Below are 18,774 nucleotides of genomic sequence, written 5' to 3'. Positions count from 1 at the left end.
CCCTCACTATCCACAACTCCACCAATCTTCGTATCGTCTGCAAATTTACTGACCCACCCTTCAACTCCCTCATCCAAGTCATTTATGAAAATCACAAACAGCAGAGGACCCAGAACTGATCCCTGCGGTACGCCACTGGTAACTGGGATCCAGGTTGAATATTTGCCATCCACCACCACTCTCTGACTTCTATCGGTTAGCCAGTTTGTTATCCAACTGGCCAAATCTCCCACTATTCCATGCCTCCTTACTTTCTGCAGAAGCCTACCATGGGGAACCTTATCAAATGCCTTACTAAAATCCAGGTACACTACATCCACTGCTTTACCTTCATCCACATGCTTGGTCACCTCCTCAAAGAATTCAATAAGACTTGTAAGGCAAGACCTACCCCTCACAAATCCGTGCTGACTATCCCTAATCAAGCAGTATCTTTCCAGATGCTCAGAAATCCTATCCTTCAGTACCCTTTCCATTACTTTGCCTAACACCGAAGTAAGACTAACTGGCCTGTAATTCCCAGGGTTATCCCTAGTCCCTTTTTTGAACAGGGGCATGACATTCGCCATTCTCCAATCCCCTGGTACCACCCCTGTTGACAGTGAGGACGAAAAGATAATTGCCAACGGCTCTGCAATTTCATCTCTTGCTTCCCATAGAATCCTTGGATATATCCCGTCAGGCACGGGGGACTTGTCTATCCTCAAGTTTTTCAAAATGCCCAACACATCTTCCTTCCTAACAAGTATTTCCCCGAGCTTACCAGTCTGTTTCACACTGTCCTCTCCAACAATATGGCCCCTCTCATTTGTAAATACAGAAGAAAAGTACTCGTTCAAGACCTCTCCTATCTCTTCAGACTCAATACACAATCTCCCGCTACTGTCCTTGATCGGAACTACCCTCGCTCTAGTCATTCTCATATTTCTCACATGTGTAAAAGGCCTTGGGGTTTTCCTTGATCCTACCCGCCAAAGATTGTTCATGCCCTCTCTTAGCTCTCCTAATCCCTTTCTTCAGTTCCCTCCTGGCTATCTTGTATCCCTCCAACGCCCTGTTTGAACCTTATTTCCTCAGCCTTACATAAGTTTCCTTTTTCCTCTTAACAAGACATTCAACCTCTCTTGTCAACCATGGTTCCCTCACTCGACCATCTCTTCCCTGCCTGACAGGGACATACATATCAAGGACACGTAGTACCTGTTCCTTGAACAAGTTCCACATTTCACTTGTGTCCTTCCCTGACAGTCTATGTTCCCAACTTATGCACTTCAATTCTTGTCTGACAACATCGTATTTACCCTTCCCCCAATTGTAAACCTTGACCTGTTACGCGCACCTATCCCTCTCCATTACGTAAGTGAAAGTCACAGAATTGTGGTCACTATCTCAAAAATGCTCCCCTGCTAACAAATCTATCACTTGCCCTGGTTCATTACCAAGTACCAAATCCAATATTGCCTCTCCTCTGGTCGGACAATCTACAGACTGTGTTTAGAAAAGCTTCCTGGACACACTGCACAAACACCACCCCATTCAAACTATTTGATCTAAATAGTTTCCACTCAATGTTTGGGAAGTTAAAGTCACCCATGACTACTACCCTGTGACTTCTGCACCTTTCCAAAATCTGTTTCCCAATCTGTTCCTCCACATCTCTGCTACTTTTGGGGGACCTATAGAAAACTCCTAACAAGGTGACTGCTCCTTTCCTATTTCTGACTTCAACCCATACTACCTCAGTAGGCAGATACTCCTCGAACTGCCTTTCTACAGCTGTTATACTATCTCTAATTAACAAAGCCACCCCCCCCCCCCCCACCTCTTTTACCACCCTCCCTAATCTTATTGAAACATCTATAACCAGGGACCTCCAACAACCATTTCTGCCCCTCTTCTATCCAAGTTTCCGTGATGGCCACCACATCGTAGTCCCAAGTACCGATCCATGCCTTAAGTTTACCCACCTTATTCCTGATGCTTCTTGCGTTGAAGTATACACACTTCAACCCATCTCCGTGCCTGCAAGTACTCTCCTTTGTCAGTGTTCCCTTCCCCACTGTCGGCATTAGACTGAGGTGAGCACAGTAAGAAGTCTTACAACAGCAGTTTAAAGTCCAACAGGTTTGTTTTGAATCATTAGCTTTCGGAGCACAGCTCCTTCTTCAGGTGAATGAAGAGGTGGGTTCCAGAAACATAGATATAGGCAAAGTCAAGACGATACTTTGAATGCGAGTCTTTGCAGGTAATTAAGTCTACAGGTCCAGATGGAGCAACTGGAGAGAGGGATAACCACAGGTTAAAGAGGTGTGACTTGTCTCAGGCACGGACAGTTGGTAGGATTTCGCCAGCCCAGGCCAGATGGTGGGGGGTGAATGTAATGCAACATGAATCCAAGGTCCTGGTTGAGGCTCTCCTCGTGTGTGCGGAATTTGGCTATAAGTTTCTGCTCGACGATTCTGCGTTGTCGCGCGGCCTGAAGGCCGCCTTGGAGAACGCTTACCCGAAGATCAGAGGCTGAATGCCCTTGACTGCTGAAGTGCTCCCTGACTGGAAGGGAACATTCCTGCCTGGCGATTGTCGCCAGGAACTTATAGTCAAGTTCCACACACACATGAGTACGGCCTCAACCGGTTGACTTCAACATTTGGTGCCCCTGTTCAAAAATGTTCGGCCACCAGTTCACAGAAACCAGACCGGATACCATAACTTGCTGTGATATATTTTTTCATTATCTAGTGCACGCGTGGCACATTCCTATCAGGTGGACTGAGGCTCTATTGTAAGAACATTTGAAGCATTTCAGCAGCTGATAGTTTAGACTGCCACACTCACACTTCAGCATCGTTGTATCTCAAAGCATAGATTCTTGCTTTGAGATTCAAGAAGTGAATGGATGTTTTGGGTGTGACTATTAGAGAGTTCCCCTTCTTGTGTGGCTTCAGTCTTTTGGGATCTTTTTCGAGTCTCGGTGATAATAAATCAATTGGTGCAAGGCACGCTGAAGCACCTTCAGTATTTCAGAGTGCATCTCAGTGTTATAAATCTCATTCTAATTTCACTGCCGTTACAAGGCAACCTGCACTCACTCCTACCAAGTATTATACGTGGGCTGTTCAGATCTATCTTTGAGGGCAACGATTATACACTTCCTCACATTGTTTTTTAAAAAAGAAAAACAGCATTTAAAAGTTTTTGAGAAACATGCAGCAGAATCCTATTCCTGTAAATTCTGCTTCCTGTGTCAAAGTTTCACCGCATCACTGGTCATGGAGTTCACCATGACTGAATTCACAGGGAGTTTAAAATGAAGCCTCAGAATTGTATTTCCCATATCGGAACAGGCCCCTCTGCCCAAGTGGTCCATTTTGGTGTTTAAGTTACACAGAGTGCGGCAGGGTGGCGCAGTGGTTTAGCACTGTTGCCTCACGGTGCCGAGGTTCAATCCTGGCCCCGGGTCACTGTCCATGCGGAGTCCGCACACTCTCCCCGTGTCTGCGTGAGTCTCACCCCCACAACCCAAAGATGTGCAGGGTAGGTGGATTGGCCACGCCAAACCGCCCCTTAATTGGAAATTGTTCATTAAAAGTTACTCATGAGCCTCCTCCCACTACTCTTCATCTTGTCCTATACCGTGACCTTCTGTTCCTTTCTCTATCTTGCGTTTTATCTACCTTCCCCTGGTGAACGTGGCTGACTTTAAACAGGATCCGGATGTCAAAGCTTTCTGATCGGAGCCTGACCCTATCTTCGCGATGAATTGCAATGAGGGTCTTCACAAAGAGTAATTAACGAGTTCAAGCAGAGGCAGATTACGTTTATGGACAGACGCATAACTTTTGTTTGATGTGGAAGCTATGTCCCAAAGTCCTTCAAACAAGGAACAATCAGCACCTTGCCTTCTAAGCAACGATACTGAGTGCTGCTGTGCCCAACAGTTCACGTGAAACAACCTCACTCACAATGAATGATTTCTCTGCATTCTAATGGAACCAAGGGAGCAGATTAGAGCCACATTCAGGGACAAAAATGGACAAAAGCACAATTTTCGGCAGCTGTTTTTTTGAAACATGGTGCAAACATGCCAATGGAGGCCCCCGAGAATAAGACACCACCGTTTGGGAAATTAGCTGTTGAAATTCAGATTCTTAATCTGAAAAATGCAAGAGAATATGAGCCCATTGAATTACGGCCCCCACTCCCCCAGCCCACTTCTCCCATGCTGCTTAAGAAAGCTGCACCTGAGGGGACAACCCTTCCCTTCTGGAAATGGAAATAAAAACACAATAATAAAGGGTTGGCGTAGGCAGACGAAACAACAATGTGCAGGCACTCTGAGATGAAATTTCAGGACTCTTTCAAGTCTTAAGTAAAGTCAAGAGAAAAGCCTGTCCATGATTCTGGTGGGTTACGCTTCTCTTGGAGCTTCTTCAGAAGCTTTTCATGTCCATGTATACGATGCCATCCCATCCAATCCTGTGGGATGGGCAGATCAAGAACAGAGTCCCAGAGAGGTTGGGGATGCGTGTTAATGTGTCTGAGATGAAGCGCGCACCAAGCAATGTTTCCACAGGATGATCTAAATACCCCTTAGCATTTCTCCGTTTACCCTGCAAGGAAAATAAAGAACATCTTTTAATGCATCATCCAGCAAAGGAGAATTCTAGCACACACTATTTTATGACGTTTGAGCCGCCAAGCATTTCCATGAAGATTTGTTTGGTAAATATAAAGGAAGGGAATTATGCACTCACGTGAGCCACTTCTATCGGTAGGAGGCAAGGTCTTATTTATTTTAAAGTTATATTCAATAAGCGAATGAAATAGCACGGAAAGAGACTCTTAGGCTCAATGTGCCTGGGATGACTGATTGGTGATCATTTCCAATTAATCCCATTTCCCTGCTCTTTTTGTATTGCTCTCGTTGGGAATCTACCCAATCTCTATCGAATCAGCTTTCAGATTATAACAACACAAATATGTTTAAAAATAAATAAATTTCAAGTATCCAATTATTTTTTTCCAATTAAGGGGCAATTTAGTGTGCCCAATCCACCAAATCTGCACATTTTTGGATTGTGGGGGTGAAACCCATGCAGACGCGGGGAGAATGTGCAAACTCCACACAGACAGTGACCCAGAGCCGGGATCGAACCCGGGTCCTCTGCGCCGTAGGCAGCAGTGCTAACCTTGGCATCACCGTGCTGCCCCCAACACAAATATGTAACAAAAAATAGTGACACCACAAGTCCCAGTCAGAATGGAAATGATTGGGTTATTTCTTCATCAATCACACCTCTGTAAATAACCAGGATTGATTTCCCACACTTTATTAGCATTAACGAATAAAAGAATAAAGAAAAGTACAGCACAAGAACAGGCCCTTTGGCCTCCAAGCCTGCGCCAACCATGCTGCTCATCTAACCTAAAACCTTTTACACTTCCGGAGTCAATATCCCTCTATTCCTTTCCTATTCATGTATTTGTCAAGGCGCCCCTTAAACAATTGTACCTACTTCCACCACCTCCCCGGCAGCGAGTTCCAGGTACTCACATTATGTAACTATCCTCCACTCAATGCATTTTTCTGCTTATTGGAGAGGGAAAATGTTATTGGAGACGATTTAAATAGACACGGTCTTCTGTGACATGGACTGTTTGTTATAAGTCGGGCTTCAACTCATCTCTAGCTCATTGTCTAACTCAGATATTATTGGGAAAGACCTCTTCAGTGTAACAGGTAACATAGTCGGTTCATTAATGGGCAAGTGGTGAGGGATACCACCAGTGTCCCCGCTGACTATACCTGCGGGAAGTGCACCCAACGTCAGCTCCTCAAAGACCGTGTTAGGGAACTGGAGCTGAAGATGGATGAACTTCGGATCATCCGGGAGGCAGAGGGGGTGATTGAGAAGAGTTACAGGGAGGTAACCACACCCAAGGTACAGGACAAGAATAGCTGGGTTACCGTCAGGGGAAAAAAAACAAACAGGCAGACAGTGAAGGGATCCCTCGTGGCTATTCCCCTTCAAAACAAGTATACCGTTTTGGATGCTGTTGGGGGGGGATGACCTACCGGGGGAAGGCCCTAGTGGCCAGGTCTCTGGCACTGAGTCTGGCTCTGGGGCTCAGAAGGGAAGGGGGGAGAATAGAAAAGCAATAGTTGTAGGAGATTCAATGGTTAGGGGAATAGATAGGAGATTCTGTGGTCGCGAGCGAGACTCCCGGAAGGTATGTTGCCTCCCGGGTGCCAGGGTCAGGGATGTCTCGGATCGTGTCTTCAGGATCCTTAAGGGGGAGGGCGAGCAGCCAGAAGTTGTGGTGCACATTGGTACCAACGACATAGGTAGGAAAAGGGGTGTGGAGGTAATAAACAAGTTTAGGGAGTTAGGCTGGAAGTTAAAAGCCAGGACAGACAGAGTTGTCATCTCTGGTTTGTTGCCGGTGCCACGTGATAGCGAGGCTAGGAATAGGGAGAGAGTGCAGTTGAACACTTGGCTGCAGGAATGGTGTAGGAGGGAGGGCTTCAGATATTTGGATAATTGGAGCGCATTCTGGGGAAGGTGGGACCTGTACAAGCAGGACGGGTTGCATCTGAACCAGAGGGGCACCAATATCCTGGGAGGGAGGTTTTCTAGTACTCTTCGGGAGGGTTTAAACTAATTTGGCAGGGGAATGGGAACCGGATTTGTAGTCCAGCAACTAAGGTAGCCGATATTCAGGACGCCAAAGTGTGTAATGAGGCAGTGAGGAAGGGAACACTGACAAAGGAGAGTACTTGCAGGCACGGAGATGGGTTGAAGTGTGTATACTTCAACGCAAGAAGCATCAGGAATAAGGTGGGTGAACTTAAGGCATGGATCGGTACTTGGGACTACGATGTGGTGGCCATCACGGAAACTTGGATAGAAGAGGGGCAGAAATGGTTGTTGGAGGTCCCTGGTTATAGATGTTTCAATAAGATTAGGGAGGGTGGTAAAAGAGGTGGGGGGGTGGCATTGTTAATTAGAGATAGTATAACAGCTGCAGAAAGGCAGTTCGAGGAGTATCACCCTAATGAGGTAGTAAGGGTTGAAGTCAGAAATAGGAAAGGAGCAGTCACCTTGTTAGGAGTTTTCTATAGGCCCCCCAATAGTAGCAGAGATGTGGAGGAACAGATTGGGAAACAGATTTTGGAAAGGTGCAGAAGTCACAGGGTAGTCGTCATGGATGACTTTAACTTCCCAAATATTGAGTGGAAACTCTTTAGATCAAATAGTTTGGATGGGGTGGTGTTTGTGCAGTGTGTCCAGGAAGCTTTTCTAACACAGTATGTAGATTGTCCGACCAGAGGAGGGGCAATATTGGATTTAGTACTTGGTAATGAACCAGGGCAAGTGATAGATTTGTTAGTGGGGGAGCATTTTGGAGATAGTGACCACAATTCTGTGACTTTCACTTTAGTAATGGAGAGGGATAGGTGCGTGCAACAGGGCAAGGTTTACAATTGGGGGAAGGGTAAATACGATGTTGTCAGACAAGAATTGAAGTGCATAAGTTGGGAACATAGGCTGTCAGGGAAGGACACAAATGAAATGTGGAACTTGTTCAAGGAACAGGTACTACGTGTCCTTGATATGTATGTCCCTGTCAGGCAGGGAAGAGATGGTCGAGTGAGGGAACCATGGTTGACAAGAGAGGTTGAATGTCTTGTTAAGAGGAAAAAGGAGACTTATGTAAGGCTGAGGAAACAAGGTTCAGACAGGGCATTGGAGGGATACAAGATAGCCAGGAGGGAACTGAAGAAAGGGATTAGGAGAGCTAAGAGAGGGCATGAACAATCTTTGGCGGGTAGGATCAAGGAAAACCCCAAGTCCTTTTACACATATGTGAGAAATATGAGAATGACTAGAGCGAGGGTAGGTCCGATCAAGGACAGTAGCGGGAGATTGTGTATTGAGTCTGAAGAGATAGGAGAGGTCTTGAACGAGTACTTTTCTTCTGTATTTACAAATGAGAGGGGCGATATTGTTGGAGAGGACAGTGTGAAACAGACTGGTAAGCTCGAGGAAATACTTGTTAGGAAGGAAGATGTGTTGGGCATTTTGAAAAACTTGAGGATAGACAAGTCCCCCGGGCCTGACGGGATATATCCAAGGATTCTATGGGAAGCAAGAGATGAAATTGCAGAGCCGTTGGCAATGATCTTTTCGTCCTCACTGTCAACAGGGGTGGTACCAGGGGATTGGAGAGTGGCGAATGTCGTGCCCCTGTTCAAAAAAGGGACTAGGGATAACCCTGGGAATTACAGGCCAGTTAGTCTTACTTCGGTGGTAGGCAAAGTAATGGAAAGGGTACTGAAGGATAGGATTTCTGAGCATCTGGAAAGACACTGCTTGATTAGGGATAGTCAGCATGGATTTGTGAGGGGTAGGTCTTGCCTTACAAATCTTATTGAATTCTTTGAGGAGGTGACCAAGCATGTGGATGAAGGTAAAGCAGTGGATGTAGTGTACATGGATTTTAGTAAGGCATTTGATAAGGTTCCCCATGGTAGGCTTCTGCAGAAAGTAAGGAGGTATGGGATAGTGGGAAATTTGGCCAGTTGGATAACGAATGGCTAACCGATAGAAGTCAGAGAGTGGTGATGGATGGCAAATATTCAGCCTGGATCCCAGTTACCAGTGGCGTACCGCAGGGATCAGTTCTGGGTCCTCTGCTGTTTGTGATTTTCATTAATGACTTGGATGAGGGAGTTGAAGGGTGGGTCAGTAAATTTGCAGACGATACGAAGATTGGTGGAGTTGTGGATAGTAAGGAGGGCTGTTGTCGGCTGCAAAGAGACATAGATAGGATGCAGAGCTGGGCTGAGAAGTGGCAGATGGAGTTTAACCCTGAAAAGTGTGAGGTTGTCCGTTTTGGAAGGACAAATATGAATGCGGAATACAGGGTTAACGGTAGAGTTCTTGGCAATGTGGAGGAGCAGAGAGACCTTGGGGTCTATGTTCATACATCTTTGAAAGTTGCCACTCAAGTGGATAGAGCTGTGAAGAAGGCCTATAGTGTGCTCGCGTTCATTAACAGAGGGATTGAATTTAAGAGCCGTGAGGTGATGATGCAGCTGTACAAAACTTTGGTAAGGCCACATTTGGAGTACTGTGTACAGTTCTGGTCACCTCATTTTAGGAAGGATGTGGAAGCTTTGGAAAAGGTGCAAAGAAGATTTCCCAGGATGTTACCTGGAATGGAGAGTAGGTATTACGAGGAAAGGTTGAGGGTGCTAGGCCTTTTCTCATTAGAACGGAGAAGGATGAGGGGCGACTTGATAGAGGTTTATAAGATGATCAGGGGAATAGATAGAGTAGACAGTCAGAGACTTTTTCCCCGGGTGGAACAAACCATTACAAGGGGACATAAATTTAAGGTGAAAGGTGGAAGATATAGGAGGGATATCAGAGGTAGGTTCTTTACCCAGAGAGTAGTGGGGGCATGTAATGCACTGCCTGTGGAAGTAGTTGAGTCGGAAACATTAGGGACCTTCAAGCAGCTATTGGATAGGTACATGGATTACGGTAAAATGATATAGTGTAGATTTATTTGTTCTTAAGGGCAGCACGGTAGCATTGTGGATAGCACAATTGCTTCACAGCTCCAGGGTCCCAGGTTCGATTCCGGCTTGGGTCACTGTCTGCACGTCCTCCCCGTGTCTGCGTGGGTTTCCTCCGGGTGCTCCGGTTTCCCACAGTCCAAAGATGTGCAGGGTAGGTGGATTGGCCATGATAAATTGCCCTTAGTGTCCAAAATTGCCCTTGGTGTTGGGTGGAGGTGTTGAGTTTGGGTGGGGTGCTCTTTCCAAGAGCCGGTGCAGACTCAGGGGGCCGAATGGCCTCCTTCTGCACTGTAAATTCAATGATAATCTATGATTAATCTAGGACAAAGGTTCGGCACAACATCGTGGGCCGAAGGGCCTGTTCTGTGCTGTATTTTCTATGTTCTATGTTCTAAGTGGCTCAATGTGGCTGTGACATTGAAGAATTAGCCGATTGGGTAATAAAGAGTATATTCACTTTCTGGTTGGTGCAGGAAGGTCGTGCTCCATGATGATGGATATACTGATTTGCTCTAAAATGGGATGGTGATGTATTACGTCAGGTGATTATTGGTGAGATGATGGTGAAGGGCAGTTGAAGCAGGTGGTCACTTGGTGATACCTCCAGGAATATGTCCAATCAGAATTGGCAACTCTTAATAGCAGAGAGCTGGAATTGTGACCTCGTGAAAGTTAACACTTTCAGAAGAAATGTGGGGAATGGAGGGAAAAACAGGATAGATTTCAAAGATATTTGTCAATCTGTAGAAGTGGACTATCTATATATCCAGTCAGATTTTGAGAGAATTCTCTACCCACCTTAAACGACTTGAATAAAAATGGTCTGTTAGTTAGGCCGCCACATTCCGGCGCCTGTTCGGGTACACTGAGGGAGAATTCAGAATATCTAATTCACCTAACAAGCACGTCTTTCGGGACTTGTGGGAGGAAACCGGAGCACTCGGAGGAAACCCATGCAGACACAGGGAAAACATGCAGACTCTACACAGACAGTGACCCAAGCCGGGAATCGAACCCGGGTACCTGGCATTGTGAAGCAACAGTGCTATTGTGCTACACTGTGCTACTGTGCCGCCTGCGATGATTAGTCCTACTCCCCTTCTTTCTCCCAGTAACATTGCAAATCATTGCCCTTCAAGTATTTATCCAATTTCCTTTTGAAGGTTACTATTGAATCTGCTTTCACCACACTCCCCTCCATCTCCCTATACCGGGCCATCTGTCTCTTTTTTTCAGATTGCTATTTTGCAATCTCTCCCAGCTACGGTTTAATATTCAACACATTTCCCTCTCTTTAACCTGGGTGAAGATTCAAATAGACAAAGTTAACTCTGGTTTCTCTCCCTTCAGACGCTGCTAGTCCTGCTGAGATATTCCAGCATTCTCTATTCTTGTTGACGGATGTCAAACTGATCAGGGAAAATCAAGAAATTATTAAACAGTAAAAATTCAAACGTAATCCTTCTTGTTGAAAGATGGCTGTTCACATTGACCGCAAGTCACTCTCGGTACTATGGGCAGAGAAATAACATCCCAAACCCCCACCCACCCCCAGGGGAACAGCCATCGGATGTCAGGTTGGGCAATAAACCTTTGGATGTTTTATTCAAGCCATGTGATCTATTGATCTGAAATTCTGGAGGTTTGCTCACCCCTAGCGAGAGTGTGAAGGGAGCCTTTGTTTAGAGTCCTGTGGTGAAAGAAGCGTTGATTGTTTCAGTGTGAATGCATGAAGTATGAGACATACTGGTCAGGTTGTACGTGATGTAGGCTACTGCAGATCCTAAAGTTAGTCCCGACATGTAAGATACGGTCATGGTGTTACCTGTAAAGAAAGAGACAGTGAAAGCTCTCACGCAGAATATCATAGCACTTGAGGTCATCCACAATTCAGCTGCCCTGATATTAACTTGCACCAAGTCCTGTTTACTCATTATCCCATGTGGTTTGTTGACTGCCATTGGCTCCTGGTCAAGTGCCTTGATTTTGAAATTCTCAGTCTCATTTTCGAATCCCTTTATGGCCTCAAACCTTCAGTAACCCTCCGCATTGTCTACGCTCCTCCAATTCTGGCCTCTCGTGCATTCCTAATTTTAATCGTCTGTGGCGGTTGTGCCTTCAGCTGCCTGGGCCCGCAGCTCTGGAGTTCCCTCTCTAAGCCTCTCCGACTCCTCGACCTCTTCCTCCTCATTTAAGGCAGTTCTTAAAACCTACCCCTTAAGACAGATTCTGGTCACTTGTCCGAATGGCTCCTTATGTGACCTAGTGCCAAATTTGAAATGATAATACAACCACAAAACACCTTGGGGTATGTTACTAATATGTTACGATATAAATATATGCTGTCATTATTTACATTAAGTTGACCTTTTATTATGACTATCTGCGCTCTGGAGCCTTTGATTTGTTTGACGGAGCAGCTTTCAAGACATCGCCTCAAGATAAAATAAGAGCAAATGGCAGTGTTTTACTGATCAGAGGCCTACCCTATTGATTGGATAGGATCCAGCTCAGGGGAACAGTATTACTGGCCCATATTTGTGCTGATAAAATGGTGGCAATTGTTGCCTGGGCCATTAATGTTCATGGTCGTCACTGGAACGATCGTGTGGGATCTGACAGTTCAGACTACAGAGTCCCTGGATTTCTAGCATTATAGTGGCCACCAGCTCAAAATAGTCATTGAGGTGTAATCCCATAATGTTTTATTGTACAATTGAACAGGAATGCAGTCGAGGCTCCTGGGTATTTGAAAACATATTTACACTCACCATTAAACGCTGGAGTGACCACAAAAATAAGTAATAAATGCTAACTTAAAACGCAAGTCTTGATTGTTGAAATCTATCAAATTGTTCTGTCATGATCTTCAGGAACGTGTACAGCTTTCCACGAATCTCTAACTAAAGCCACATTTCCACCCTGTCAATCAGAGCTGACACATGTCACTCTTTCGGATTGACATCCAGGACTCATTCTGCCATAACTATGTCATTCTATTATGATGCATATCATTCTCAAAATAAACACAGCTTTAAATTCATATTTACAGGTCTGTACTCTGTGTCACTCTAACTGACTGGCACACTGTCACTGTTGACATTCACAATCTTCACAGCTCTGCAATTTTGAATGGATATTTTCAGCAGATATATGGATCTACCTGGAGATGGCTGCTAGGCCACAGGCCTAACTTTATAATCACACATTCCCTACAGTGCAGAAGGAGGCCATTCCTCCATCGGGTCTGCAACGGTCCTCCGAAAGAGCACCTCACCTTGGCCCAATCCCCTGCCCTATCCCTGTAATGCCACCTAACCATTAGACACTAAGGGGTAATTACGCACGGCCAATCCATCTAACCTGCACATCTTTGGACTGTGGGAGGAAACCGGAGCACCCAGACGAAACCATGCAGACACGGCGAGAAAGTGCAAACTCCACACAGTCACCCAAGGGCGGGTCCCTTGCGATGTGAGGCAACAGTGCTAACCACTGTGCCGCCTTGCCACCCACATACCCCATAGGACAGGTGGAATCTAAATTCAATTATTAAAATCTGGAATTGAAAGCGAGTCTCAGTAGTCTCGTGGTGACCATGAAACTATCATCAATTGTCATAAACACCCATCTGGTTCACTAATGTCCTTCAGGGAAGGAAATATGCTGTCCGTTGATCTACCTGTGACTCCAGACCCACAGCAATGTGGTTGACCTTTAATCACCCTCTGAAATGGCATTGCGAGCCACTCAGTTCAAGGACACCCACATCCCATCAAAGAATTTTTAAAACTCAAGAAGTGATAGTTATGGTCACATGTAAGGGGTGAATTATGTCATTTGCAAGTGGGGCAGTTGTCAACATTGGCCATTTCTAGGGTCCTGATTTGACCTTTTGCCAATTTCTTGCAGCAATGATTGTTCTTTCTTCATCTTCCCTCATTCCAGGGCAGTGTTTGGGGGGTGCGGGGGCGTATTGTTTGGAGTGGGACAAGTCGGCTGACCGATTGAAGGGGGGGGGGGGGGCGGGAGGAGTGGTGGGTAGGAAGCCGAGAGGGAGCATGGTGGGTGACTGTTAAATAAGTTAAGAGCCCATGGTGTTAAGGGTAAGATCCTGGGTTGGATAGAAGATTGGCTGACTGGCAGAAAGCAGAGAGTGGGGACAAAGGGGCTGGTTTAGCACAGTAGGCTAAACAGCTGGCTTGTAATGCAGAACAAGGCCAGCAACGCGGGTTCAATTCCCGTACTGGCCTCCCCGAACAGGTGCTGGAATGTGGAAACTAGGGACTTTTCACAGTAACTTCATTGAAGCCTACTTGTGACAATAAGTGATTATTATTATTATTATTATTAATAATAAAGGGATTTCAGGATGGCAGCCAGTGACTAGTGATGTGCCTCAGGCGTCAGTGCTGGGATCACAACTTTTCACAATATACATTAATGATCTGGAAGAAGGAACTGAAGGCACTGTTGCTATGTTTGCAGATGATACAAAGATCTGTAGAGAGATAAATAGTATTGAAAATGAAAATCGCTTACTGTCACAAGTAGGCTTCAAATGAAGTTACTGTGAAAAGCCCCTAGTCGCCCCATTCTGGTGCCTGTTCGGGGAGGCTGGTTCGGGAATTGAACTGTGATGCTGGCCTGCCTTGGTCTGCTTTCAAAGCCAACGATTTAGCCCTGTGCTAAACCAGCCCTTGATAAGCAGGTGGGCTGCAGACGGACTTGGGCAGGCTAGGAGAAGAAGTGGCAGATGGAATACAATGTGTGAGGTTATGAACTTTGGAAGGAGAAATGGAGGCATAGACTATTTTCTAAATGGTGAAATGCTTAGGACATCAGAAGCACAAAGGGACTTTGGAGTCCTTGTTCACGATTCTCTTAAGGTTAACGTGCAGGTTCAGTCGGCAGTAAGAAAGCCAAATGCAATGTTAGCATTCACATCGAGAGGGCTAGAATACAGGACCAGGGATGTGCTTCTGAGGCTATACAAGGCTCTGGTCAGACCCCATTTGGAGTATTGTGAGCAGTTTTGGGCCCTGTATCTAAGGAAGAATGTGCTGGCCTTGGAAAGGGTCCAGAGGAGCTTCACAAGAATGATCCCTGGAATGGAGAGCTTGTCGTATGAGGAAAGGTTGAGGACTCTGGGTCTGTATTCATTGGAGTTTAGAAGGATAAGGAGGGGGATCATATTGAAACTTAAAGGATACTGCGAGGCCTGGGTAGAGTGGACGTGGAGAGTGTCATGAGAATGTCACTTTAAGAAGTGTTTGGCTGCTCATGTTACTGCAGTGATGTCAGAGTGTGGGTGGAGCTGAGCTCTGGCTCTGTTTTTTAGTTTCACTTTGAGAAAAGCTTGGGTGTGTCTGCGTTTGTTTGGTTTTGTTTCAGTGTTGGAGCTGAAGCCAGCCAGAGAAGATGTAATGTTGTTCTCTCTGCCATGAAAAAACTATCTCTCGATCATTTGGTGAATTCAGAATTATAAATGTTCTCAGTAGTGAATGTGAACCTAATGTGCTTCTGTTAAAAGGTGTTTATTTTGTCTTCTGGATGTTGTTTGGGAATTTATTAAGGATTACTTAGTGTTGTATTCTTTGGGGGATGTATTTGAATTAAGGGTTGCTAAGATGTTCACTGTATGTTTTAAAAAGGTTAACTTGGACCCCCGGGAAATGCCTTTAGATATATGCAGGTGAGGGCTTTTGTGAGGCGACAGGTGAGGGAATTCCCGTTGCTCCCGGCACAAGAAGTTCAAGATAGGGTGATCTCGGGTGTATGAGTCGGGGAGGGCAAGGTGGCGGAAATACACCAGGAATTGAAAGAAGAGGGGGAAGCGCTGGTAGAAGAGTCGAAGGGTAAATGGGAGGAGGAGCTGGGGGAGGAGATCGAGGATGGTCTGTGGGCTGATGCCCTAGGTAGGGTTAATTCCTCCTCCTCGTGTGCCAGGCTCAGCCTGATACAATTTAAGGTGGTCCACAGAGCGCGCTTGACGGGGGCGAGGTTGAGTAGGTTCTTTGGGGTGGAGGACAGATGTGGAAGGTGCTCAGGGAGCCCGGCGAACCATGTCCATATGTTTTGGTCATGCCCGGCACTGGAGGGGCTCTGGAGAGGAGTGGCGGGAGCAATATCTCATGTGGTGAAAGTCCGGGTCAAGCCAAGCTGGGGGCTAGCAATATTTGGAGTAGTGGATGAACCGGGAGTGCAAGAGGCGAAAGAGGCCGGCATTCTGGCCTTTGCGTCCCTACTAGCCCGGCGAAGGATCTTGCTAATGTGGAAGGAGGCGAAGCCCCCCAGCCTGGAGGCCTGGATAAATGATATGTCTGGGTTCATAAAGTTGGAGAGGATTAAGTTCACCTTGAGAGGGGTCTGCGCAGGGGTTCTACAGGCGGTGGCAACCGTTCCTAGACTATCTCGCGGAGCATTAGAGGAAGGTCGGTCAGCAGCAGCAGCAACCTTGGGGGGCGTGGGGGGGGGGGGGGGGGGGGGGGGTTGCGGACGTCCTGGGGGGGGGGGGGGGGAACTGCCTGGGAGAGTGGATGAGCAAGAGATAACATGAAGGGTTGGGGAAACTGGCACGTGCGGGAGAGAGCCAGTGTACAAAGCTGTGTAAATATATAATTTTGCCATGTATATATCTTGCTCTGCACGATTTCTCGTTTTTTTTTGTTACGGGTGGGGGGTTATTGTTTGTAAGGGAGAAAAATTGTGTTAAAAAACTTTAATAAATATATTTTTAAAAAAAGGTTAACTTGGGTTCGTAGAATAAACACTTTTGCTTTAAAAAATACTTTTAGATTTTGGCTGTATCACACCAGTCGAGTGGGCCGTGTGCTCCCCATACCACAATCCATTAAAAGTTGTGGGTAAGGGAGGGCAGCATGGTGGCACAGTGGGTTAGCCCTGATGCCTCACGACGCTGAGGCCCCAGGTTCAATCCTGGCTCTGGGTCACTGTCCATGTGGAGTTTGCACATTCTCCCCGTGTTTGCATGGTTTTCGCCCCCACAACCCAAAAGATGTGCAGGCGAGGTGGATTGGCCTCGATAAATTGCCCCTTAATTTGATAAAATTAAGTGGGTACTCTAAATTTAAAAAAAAAAAATTGTGGGTCAGGTGAACTCCATGATACACTTTGGGGTTCTCTAAACCCTGGCCCATAACAAATTGGGTGCTCGTCCGGGATAAATGTCTATCTATTGGATTGGCTTAGCGAACTTAAAGACAGTGAGGGGCGAGCATATTTTGGTTGCTTTTCAGGTATGGTATTCCAGTTTATGTGGGGAGTGTGTTGTGGACAGTGGTTCTTTCAGAGGCTCTGAAGTTTTTGGGGGTGGACACGGTCACATGCAGTACCTTACGGACAGAGACTTAAAGCAGACTATTAGATTTGGCAAAAACATTGCAGTTAATATTACCTAACAAAATGCGAAAAGATGAGGTAAATATGGCGGTGGCTAAGCATTTAAAGTTGTCTGAGAAACAGTTTGACTCATTGAAAATGGCAAAAATTCAGTTACAAATTAAACAAATGGAACATGAGAAAGAATGAAAGCAGCTTGAATATGAAAGAGATAGAGAGTGTCATGTGAGAGTACCTTTAAGAAATGGGTGTTTATAAATGGGTGTGTATATAAATATCTGTAGTGAGAGTACCTTTAAAAAATGGGTGTTTACTACTGCAGTGATGTCAGAGGGAGGATGGAGCTGGGCTGTCTGTCAGCTTTTTACTTTTGTTTTGAGCAGGTTGCAGGGTGTGTTTTAGTTTCGTTTTCAGTGTTGGAGCTGAAACCAGACCAAGCAGCTGTACTGCTGTTCTCTCTGCCATCAAAAGACTATCTCTTGATCATTTGGTGAATTCAGAATTATAAGTGTTTTCAGTAGTGACTTTAACCTGATGTGCTTCTGATAAAGGTTTTGTTTTTAAGTTGTATGGATGTTAAAAAGGAAAACTTAAAGGGTTACTTAGTGTTGTATTCTTTGGGGGTTATAGTTGAATTAATGGTTGCTCAGATGTTCACTGTATGTTTTAAAAAGGTTAACTTGAGTTCATAGAATAAACATTGTTTTGCTTTAAAAAAATACCTTTCCATTTCTGCTGTACCACACCTGTAGAATGGGCCGTGTGCTCCCCATACCACAATCTAGTAAAAGTTGTGGGTCAGGTGAACTCCATGATATACTTTGGGGTTCTATAAACCCTGACCCATAACAAATGGAAAAAGAGAGAGAGAAGAAAGGAGAAAAGAAAGAATAGCCCTAGCAGAACAAAAAGAAAGAGAAAGGGAGATACAGATCAGGGAAAAAGATAAAGAGAGAGAGTTTGAACTTCAGAAAATGGCCATGAAACATGGTAGTCAGTTAAAATTGGAGGACATAAAGGGAAACGTACAGTTGGATGATAGTGATGAGGATAGTGAGAAAGAGCATCATAGTCTAAGGCTTGGTGGGGATCTATTTAAATATGCCCAAGCACTGCCAAGGTTTGACGAGAAAGAAGTAGAAGCCTTTTTCATTTCATTTGAGAAGGTAGCTAAACAAATGAAATGGCCACAGGACATGTGGGTATTACTGATTCAAACAAAGCTGGTAGGTAGGGCTAGTGAAGTGTTTGCATCACTACCGGAGGAGGTATCTGGGACGTATGAGGAGGTGAAAACATCCATCTTAGGTGCATATGAACTAGTGCCTAAAGCTTACAGACAAAGGTTTAGAAACTTAAGGAAAGAATTTGGTCAAACATACATGGAGCTGGAAAGGATCAAACAGAGTAATTTTGATAGGTGGATAAGGGCTTTGAAGGAGGTGTTTAAAAATTCAATTCCTGATGCAGTGAGAACTGATGTGGAAGAGCAGAGGGTTAAAACTGTGAGATTAACAGCAGAAATGGCAGATGATTATGAATTAGTTCATAAATCAAAGCTAGGTTTCCGACACCAGTTTCAGCCTGTGAGGGATAGAAACTGGGGACATGAGAAATACTCAACTGGTAATGGTAAAGGTGATCTGATGGGAGGTAATAAGGAGAGTGTACCTCAGATTTAAAAAAAAATCCAGGAGGGTGGAAAAGAAATGAAAAGTTTCAAATGTTTTCACTGTAATAAACGAGGCCATGTAAAGTCACAGTGTTGGTGGTTGAAGAAAAACACTGGGAAGGCTGATGTGGTAAAAGAGGATAAGACAGTG

General features: G+C 45.3%; 1 protein-coding gene across 6 annotated transcripts in view; it reads right to left on the bottom strand.

The window, feature by feature from the left end:
• Positions 1-3,802: 3,802 nt before the first annotated feature.
• Positions 3,803-18,774, bottom strand: part of slc29a4a (solute carrier family 29 member 4a) — a 310,533-nt gene continuing 295,561 nt past the window's right edge. For 5 of the 6 annotated variants that reach the window (XM_072480912.1, XM_072480909.1, XM_072480911.1 and 2 more), the window contains 2 exons: positions 11,242-11,414; positions 3,803-4,610 (listed from right to left, as the gene is read on the bottom strand). In XM_072480912.1, the coding sequence (XP_072337013.1) occupies positions 11,272-11,414 (143 nt within the window). In that variant the 3' untranslated portion in view covers positions 3,803-4,610; positions 11,242-11,271. The remainder of the gene's footprint in view (positions 4,611-11,241; positions 11,415-18,774) is intronic. The other variant, XM_072480914.1, reaches the window with a different exon arrangement.

This window comes from Scyliorhinus torazame, chromosome 17 (genome assembly GCF_047496885.1).
Source record: "Scyliorhinus torazame isolate Kashiwa2021f chromosome 17, sScyTor2.1, whole genome shotgun sequence".
NCBI lineage: Eukaryota > Metazoa > Chordata > Chondrichthyes > Carcharhiniformes > Scyliorhinidae > Scyliorhinus > Scyliorhinus torazame.
The sequence above is the reverse complement of the archived record's forward strand: the minus strand, read 5'-3'. Positions and strand labels throughout refer to the sequence as shown.